Genomic DNA, 9,274 nt, shown 5'->3' with positions numbered 1-9,274 from the left:
AAAAAAAAAAAAAAAAAATGAATATCATGACGAAAATTTAAATAAAGGCGCCACTAGCGCCATTGATTTCGATATTTGCGATTTTCGATTTTTCGATTTTTCGATATTGCTTGCAATTCTCGTTTCTTCATTTCAAATTTGTCGTGAACTTCGGTGGACGCGGACGTGTCGGGAGTTTATCGCGCGTGTCGGGAATTTTGTGAATAATAAATCGTGTGTGTGTGATTTAGTGTTATGTGGTTTTTTTTTGTGAATATTTTTGCAGGATGCCCCTAGTCCGATCGCATTGGAGCCCTGTTGCGGTAACAGAGCAGCGGTCTTGTCGTTGCTAGTCAGACTGCCTACTGGTGGTGAACCGTACACTCCGGCTGGTCAGAGCGCCGGTTTAGCCGTAGCGTCTGCGTTAGTTACACTGGGTAGCCCACGGAGGCCATCTCAGGAATTGACGACAAAAGAGCCGACAAAAACACGAAAGTCTGCCAGCCAACATCCAGATTCCACTTGCATTTAGCGATAAGGGCGTGAAAATAGAGACACCTTAAACATAAACTACGCCGTGGGTGACTATGAGCCTTAGATATATTTCTGTGATCTTGCCTTAGCGAATGGGCAGGACTGTTCAACAGTTAAACTCTTCGAACTCTAATCGAGTGAAGTGTGTAATACATTATTATTACAATTTTTTTTTTTCGTTTTCGTTTTCGTTCGTTCCGTGATAAATATTCGTTTCGTTTCGTAAAATCAATCGGTGAAACTATAATAACAAATTCGACTTCCCGAAGAACATATTTCCGAGGAGAATTGCATCCCGTCATACTCAAAGGGTCAGCTAAGTGATTTGAATGTACATGTTGGATTTTCGATGCGAAATGGGGATCAGCCATTTTTCGTTCAACCAATTTTTGGTAAGTAAATTAGTACATGAATTATTTGCGTGTGGCGGTAACACGCTTGGCTGACTTGAGATTTTTTTATCATTTTATTTTTTTCTATGTGACAATGTACAGTTGTATATAGATCTGTTATGCGATTTATTTCTTTCGTTTAGTCATTGCGATCGAACGGAATCGAGTTCGTTCCGCAATTATCGAAGTGTCTTCGAAAAGGGCTATAAAAAAACCGAATGTTGTTCTTTATTCGAGAAATGAATTTCGCGCGTAATAAAGTTAATACGTGCTGCCCTCTGTACGAATTTCAACAAATTCGGACGAGAGGTCGCTGAAAATTGGCGGGTAATTGAAAAATGAAATATTGGAAAATTCAATTTGCCAGATGCAGTTCGAACTTAATTTTCGTTCTTCGTTTTGTAAACTTATGTAAATACATATATGGTTGTATATCCGAAGTGAAAATCACGATACAGATGAACTGTACAGATATAAATTCGATTTGAAAGAAAAAGAAAGATAGCAAAGTGAGGAATATATAATTTTTTTGTGTATTCATATACAATAAGCGATAAAGATTTAATTCTAAATTAAAGGAAATGAATAGGGATAAATTGTTGATATTTTGAATATTGCATCATCTTTGTATAATCTTCGTATTCTATATATCTACTGTGCCAAAGCATTTTTTGATCAAATCATTATGATTTGGTATCAAATCATTAAAGAAAAAAAAATATCAAAATATCATTGGTGTAGATACGAATTTTTATCAGCAATTCAATCTGTTTGAAAAGTTTCTTAAAAAGCGATGAAACATGAAAGTCAATTTCTTTCACTTATCTCTATTCATTTCTGTAAGAAAAAAGGGTTCGCTATACGATCGAAAAATATCGAGGCAGAGAAATGAATTATTCTCATCTGAAGATTTTTTTTTAAATACGACATAATAATTTCTATCGTGTAGCGTTCCATATAATTTTAATGTATAACGAACTTAGAAAAAAAAAAAAGAAAAAACAAAAAAACAAAAAAAGAAAAGAAGGATGTGGACGTTGCAATAAACTGAAAGAATCGCAGTAATTCTTCGGTCGACGATACGGTTTTTGTTTTGCTACAAAGATGGCGGTGCTGGTTGTTTCACGTACCAAGCCTAACCTCAAAATGTCAAAAGGGGCAAGAGAAAAGACAAACGAACGTATATGTTATGTGGCTGTGGTTTATTTTTTCATTTATATTATTGTTCATTTATATTACCAATATATATAAATTTCTTATATTTTTGCGTGGCCAATAAAAAATAGCTGCTTCCGTTCTGAAATTTAGAATGATCTCACGTTCTTACTTCCTGTTCTGAATATGGAGGCAGCTCTTACTATTACGTGTTCCATAAAGCAAATGAAAAATAGAAAAAAGGAGAAACCGTTTTATATCGTAGCAAAACAGTTTCTTAGAACTTAAAAAACCTCCAGCACTTGCATAGCATACGGACAGAATATTCGTGTATAAGTGTCGTCTAATTTTAATTCCTGTAAAAATCGAATTTTTTTTATGTGTATTTTACCATAATGTTCAAAATTGGAGGGCCGACTGCTTATTAGTCCACTACTGAAATAAGAAATAAGAGAAAAATGCTGATTATAATATTTTATATTTAATTATCTATTATAGAATATTTTATTCAATTTTTTTTGTTACCTATTACAATTAGCTTCCAATGCTCAAGTTTATTCTATATGAGTAGACGATCCTCCAATCCTGCGCATGGTATAAGACTCGAGTACATTAAGAGTATCGTTTTAGCTTAAGTTCTTGGTCATAAAGGATGAGAGTGATATAAATTTTTTTTTTCAATTTTTTATCATTGTATAGCACAGATTAAGTGCAATGTATTTTGTTTTACCATGTATAATACTCATCAATGTTTCTTTCATTCTCTCTACTGTACTCGGAGTCTCTTTTTGTGAGGGTGCAACCAGATGCTAGTCAATGCATTGTACGTGATTTAAATTGACAAAGTTACCCACCAATCTTTAGAGTTGCTTCTATCACTTTGTTAAGAGAAAAAGAACTATTTATTCTTATTCTTTGATTATGCTCTGGTTGCATTCACTTAGAGCATAGTGTATATTTTATATTATTATTATTATCGTAAAGATAATTTAATTTTTTTTATACAACTGTTTTATTTTTGTTTGTTTTTTTTTAAACGGAATAATAGGAGCGCGTATCCCTCCTCCAGTTCTTGTTTTGAAATCAAACTTTTTATTATTTTTTTGTGCAAAAATTTATAATTGTACATATACAAGTTATAAATAATGTTATGTTATATTTAAAGAAAATAGGATTATATTCGATATATTGCTCAAGTTTTGAGTAGATTTCTTCTTAAATTGCGCTTAATAATTTCTACTTTATCGACTTTTTTCTTTCGTATCTAGGGATATTTAAATTTTGTGTTCATTTGAGGAAAGAAGTATTTAAAATATAAGAAAAAGAAAATGAAACGAGATAGATTATATTTGGGACACATTGTTAAGGAAGGACGATGCTTAGATCGACGAGTATTTCTCATTCTTGTTCTCTTCTTTTTTTTTTTTAATCCATGTGTATTTATCGAGTGTCTTGATACTGCCATTTAACTTCTATGATCTATTTGTCTTCGAATTCAAAATGATTAGGATCCACCCATTTAATCGTTAAAACTCTTTGCTGCTTGAATTCCATTGCATGTATGAAGTAATATTAGAAAGTAGAAATTTCGCTTAAGGAGACAGTGCCCAAAAGTTTTGTCAGAATTTGGTGCCAACTCCCATTATTATTCCAATCTTATCATTTATTCTTCGTAACATCTTGGCTCCTCGTTAACATCGAGTTTCTTGGCAAATGTTTCTGTGCTCGAAAATTTTCTTTACCCTTAGGAAACGATGTCAAGATGGTTATTAACATTTTTTTAATAAATGAGATTTTTAATTAAAGTATTCTAAATTATTTGTGGTCATGTTCGAATTTAATCTTCAATAAATATGATTAGAGACAGGAAAAATTTTATCATTTCTTTTTTTTGGCTTGTTCAATAAATAGAGCAATTGTTGAAAAATTGAATTAAAAAATATTATGGAGAATAAAATAGATTTTTTGTTGAAATGAAAAAATGAAAATTAAATGATTTGAATTCAATCTATTTATTTTCATCATAGAAATACTTAATTAAAAATTAAGGAATATGTTAATGGTGGGGGATGATCTTGAAAATTCGACTGATTTCAGCCAGGCTATAGCTTCCATAAATGGAATACTTAGTTTTCAGGCAGCAATGGAGTTAACTAGGCCCTAAACTAAGACTATATCACACACCATTGTTGTTCATACATTAATTGTGTCAGGATTATGAATGATTTTAAAATTTATATTGTGTCTCATAATGATCCATAGATTTTATTGTGATTAATCCATGCTCCTGTGAATTATCCACAGAATTAATTCTTAACTATTATGATTCTAAAGTATCCCAATAACAAAATTAATTCTGAATTTATGAGTTATATATTACAAAGTTGATTCTGAATTAATCATTGTAAGATTAGATAATCATTGTAACTTTAACATCATATGTTATTTGAAAATTATACAATGATAGTTTAACAGACTACGGATGTTAATGCAATGGTATTAGAAATTTAAAAATTTTAAAAATAAAAAGATTTATACAAGATATAATATCATTAATGTAATATTTATAATAATCTAATATATGGAATAGTTTCTTATATAAATTTCATTTTTTTAAAAATATAAAATTGTATAAACATCCTCAATCTACTTACAATATTAGGGGTACTCTAACATCTTAGCAGTTAAGAATTAAACACAATCTCAATAAAGAGATAAAGATGAATAAACGTTGAAAGATAAATCATCAAATAGTAATGATTAAGAATGATAAAGAATAAAGTTCAATCAATTTTCAGTCATATAATCTATGTAAAATATCAGGTTTCTTAGGTGGTTAGCATAGTCGATTATAGTATTGGAAGTATTTAGCTTGATTATGGTGTTTCCCAAACGTCTTCGAATTATTTGTAAATTTTATAGAGCAAACACAGAGGCATCGCTATCATTGACGTCTCGTGTTGATCCTCGGCCAAAGGAAACGTGCAGTTTTAATGTTTAACATTTGAATTTCGAATGTAAAAATTCGATATTAATTCAGGGGAATCGTTGTATCGAAAATCATTTTTGATACGTCCATTGTGGAATTTTGAGAAGATAAGATCTGTGTCTAGGGCCTAGATCAAGGTGGATTTTTTTAATCCTAAAAATTCTAAGATTTATGGGATTTTCAGGATCTTTTACGATCTCTAAAACTTTTAGATTTCGAAGATTTTTGGATCTTTAGGGTTTTTAAAACCTAGGATTTTTAGGATCTTTAGGATCTCGATAATCTTTAGAATCTTCAGGATTTGGATGAACCTTAGGAATCTTTATGATTTCTAGAACCTGTAAAATATTAAGGATTTTTAAGATTTCTAGATATTTTAGAATCTTTAAAGATTTCTTAGATTTCTAGGAATTTTAGAATCTCTAAGAACCATAAGAAATAGTTTAGAATCATAAGAAATATTCAAAAACTTTAAGATTTCTAGAATCTCAAAGATTTCTCTAACTAAAGTATCCCTAGATTTTCAATGATCACCAAAACTTTTAAGATTTAACAAAATTTCTAGACTTTTTAAAATTTTTAAAACAATTAGAATCTCAAAGATCTCGAACAATAATACTTATAGAAATTCCAAGATCTCTAAAATTTATATGATTCTTACAATCTGTAAAATTTTTTAAAGAATTTTTAAATTCTTTTTAGAATTTTTTATTTATTTTATATTAATGAAATGAAAAGAGAATTTAACATTTCTATAGTATTTGATGATTCTTAAAAATTCTTTGGATTTTGGAGAAATCTTTAAGATTTTTAAAATCTGAAACATTTCTTTACTTATATTTCGCATTTTTGCAAAATTTAGGATCTCTAAAATTTTTATGATCTTCACAGAAAATTCAGAGTTGTAAAAATTTTTTTAGAATTTATAAAATTTTGAAAATTTCTAAAATTTCCTTAAGATCTTTGGAATTTTTATAAGTTCCAGAATTTCTAGGATCTATAAGATTTTTATGATCTCAAGAATCTTGGGAAAACAATTTAGCTAGCTCATTTAGGCCCTTGAGAATACGCCGCGACACATATAGATACGGCTGCTCGTCCATCGACAGAAACAGGATTTTATTATTCGATTAATGTATGATTTTTTTCTTTTTTCCCCCTTCTGTTTTGAAATTATCAACAAGATTGATTGAAATTTTTTATTAATTCGTAACTCGCGTGGCGTAGCCAGAGCATTGTATCTGGCGATTTAACGTTTAAGAAATACTTAACGTAATCTATAAGTAGGTAGGTATATTATAATAAACGAGTATAGCTTGCAACAATTTTTCTAGAACACAATCGAAAATATTTATTTTTATTCAATCGTAAGCGTAAGGGTAACTCTTTGATAAAATGATGAAAAAAATAAAATAAAATAAAAAGAAATAAAATGAAATGAAATGAAATAAAATAAAATAAAATAATTGAAGGAAAAAAAAAAGGTGAAATATTAATTATTAAAATACAGGGGGGAGAGAGAGAGAGAGAGAGAGAGAGAGAGAAAGAGAGAGAAAGAGAAAAAGAGAGTGTAAAAGGAAAGTATGTGATGAAATTGTATGTGCAGTGAGAGTCAAAAGTGAGAGTACACATTTTGAAGACAAAGAATTTATTTGATAAATCTTACATTGTATAAATTTGAAAAGATAAAAACAATTTATAATAAATATAAATTAATAATGTAAAAAATATAAGTATTCCTAATGTATCATATTTGAGATTGTATGATACCTTATGTAATAATAATTATTATACAATATAATAATTTGTATACATATATAAAACGAGTTTGATTATATTTATTAACGATTATATAAATTATTATATATTTTTAGCAAATAGTTTTATCAAACAATTTTATAATTTAATAAATATCATTTTTTCAAATGTACTATTACACTTTTCACTCTTAACTACACGTTTCTCGTATCTCTTTCTCTCCTATCTCTCTCTCTCTCTCTCTCTTTCTCGTATCCTTTTAAAACACAAGTACTACATACCTGAATACAAACATACACCCATATATTTTTAACACGTGTGCTCCCATTTGTGTGTTACACGTATGATAATTCATGTGATAATTGTGTGCAGGATGTTATCACTACCTTGTCATACTTTTCATTAACGCCATCTGTTAGGAAGAGAGGAAGCATTCCAATTGTTAGAGTTCACGGTCTTTCTCGCGTTTCAAGTGGAAATGACCCGTCACTGGCCCGACTTGGGATTCGTTCTTCGAATAAGATTCTAAAGATACACGACGGTGTGCTAAATACTTCTGTCGCGTTTTTAAATACCGGTGATCGTGAAATATATTTACGTACCGTCCTCTCTAGATTGAAGGCGAATAGATTTTTTTTTCTTTTTTAATATCGTATTATAAATTGATATTGGGCAGATAATAATAATAATAATAATAATAATAATAATTTCGTTTAGTATTATGAAATATTGAAATATATGCAGAATTCTTTTATTTTTAATATTAGATGGATCATTATATAATTTATTTGAAATTTGCAACGAGACAGATATTGTTTAAATAAAATTTATATACACAAAGTTTTTTAATTTTTTTAAATTATTGTTTAAAATAAATTCAAAATATAGATAATTAGAAGAATTAAATAAAATTATTTATCCAATAATACCTAATATCCATTATGTATAATATTTATTTCACAAACAATGCTCAATTCTCTATTTTAATTCTTATTTCTTTCACATTCAAAACTTTCAAACGAAATCTAATAAATCTCAATTATTTCCATTATTATAGACCAAATCTCAATATCAACCCTCACCAATTTTTATTCATTTCTCTGTTATATATAATTCTTTCTCTTTTCTTCTAATTATATTTATTAACCTCCAACTCGTAATCCACTTATTCGTCCATTAATCTCAATCATTTCCCTTGTTATACGAATCCTTTGTTTTATGGGCTAACAACCAAATTCTGCTCCTCGATTTAAAATAAATTTTTATAAGCTTTCATTTCACTCTTAATCGCACGATCATCCCTCTTTCATTCCATCTAAACTTTACATTTTCACCATTTCCCCCACCATTTCATCGTGAAACAAGGGGGCGTAAACACAGCGTTTCAGGGCGTCCAAATCCTCCAGGGTGGAACAAAGGATTTTAATAAAATGTCGACATCAAACGAGTCATAGGGATGGTTCAGGTAGGACAGGATATTAAGCCATCCGCGACAGAATTGCGAAGTGGAGGGGGTAAGAGGGAGGAAAGGACGTAGTCTCTGGACGAGACGGCTTATACTTCCTGTCCTATCTTCCACTCTTTCATCTTAGAGACAGTTTTCATCCCGCAAATGGACGTGGCACGCGTATATCTTCGACCAAGGATCGACGAATCAAATTAACCCGTGGAAATAAAAGAGGGCGCTCCATTAACTGGAACCGAGATTTGAATTTGGAATTTGGAAGAAATTTTCTTCCTCTTCTTATCCTTTACGATTTTGTTTCTTTTTGTTCAAAGTTTTTATTATATAATTTAATTTTCACTTCGAGATATTTTTAACTTTTACGTTGGTTTCATTTTAAAATTTTTAATGATAAATAGTTTGGCACATCTTTGTTTTCTTCTTTGTATCTCTTCTCTGATGGTTTTTTTCAATTTTTATTCTTCTAGTGTATTCTTATTTCTAAGATATGATGCTGCTGATCATTCTTAAAATTTTTGTTTGAAGTAAAGCTATCTTCTCTATTTGCTTTATTGTTTTATTGTTATTTTATAAATTATATATAATTTATACAAAATTGAATATATATAAATTGAATATGAGTAAGTAAGTTTCATCAAGATATTATGGAATTTCATTTTATTCAGTTTAAAAATTTGATGTTTCTAGAAATTTCTAGGGAAAAATCGATTTTGCAGATTCAAGGAATTTTATATTTCGGTTTCATATATTGCTATGCGAGTGTCAATTTTTTTTTTTAATATAACATATTAAACATAAGAACATAATAAAAATATCGATTGAAAACTTATTTATTTATTAAATTATAAATTAATTTAGATTATTTAAACTTAATAAATTATTAAAACTTAATAAACACACTTCGATTGATATTTTTACCAACTTTTCTTTTTTATTTTCACTGTTTAGAATCGATCTTCCAAACGAAATATAAAATTAACATCTTGTACATTTACCAGTATT

General features: G+C 29.1%; 2 protein-coding genes across 6 annotated transcripts in view; both read left to right on the top strand.

Moving 5' to 3' along the window:
• The window catches only part of LOC102672238 (attractin), a 24,146-nt gene extending 22,365 nt beyond the window's left edge, over positions 1–1,781 (top strand). For 3 of the 4 annotated variants that reach the window (XM_006609211.2, XM_031515062.1, XM_031515063.1), the window contains one exon: positions 266–573. In XM_006609211.2, the coding sequence (XP_006609274.1) occupies positions 266–511 (246 nt within the window). In that variant the 3' untranslated portion in view covers positions 512–573. Of the gene's footprint in view, positions 1–265 lie in introns of all 4 variants that reach the window. The other variant, XM_031515061.1, reaches the window with a different exon arrangement.
• The window catches only part of LOC116186771, a 130,887-nt gene continuing 122,387 nt past the window's right edge, over positions 775–9,274 (top strand). For both annotated transcript variants that reach the window (XM_031515066.1, XM_031515065.1), the window contains exon 1: positions 775–905. In XM_031515066.1, the coding sequence (XP_031370926.1) occupies positions 843–905 (63 nt within the window). In that variant the 5' untranslated portion in view covers positions 775–842. The remainder of the gene's footprint in view (positions 906–9,274) is intronic.

Source organism: Apis dorsata, unplaced genomic scaffold (genome assembly GCF_000469605.1).
Source record: "Apis dorsata unplaced genomic scaffold, Apis dorsata 1.3 scaffold_52, whole genome shotgun sequence".
Classification (NCBI taxonomy): domain Eukaryota; kingdom Metazoa; phylum Arthropoda; class Insecta; order Hymenoptera; family Apidae; genus Apis; species Apis dorsata.
This window is presented reverse-complemented; position numbering and strand designations above follow the sequence as displayed.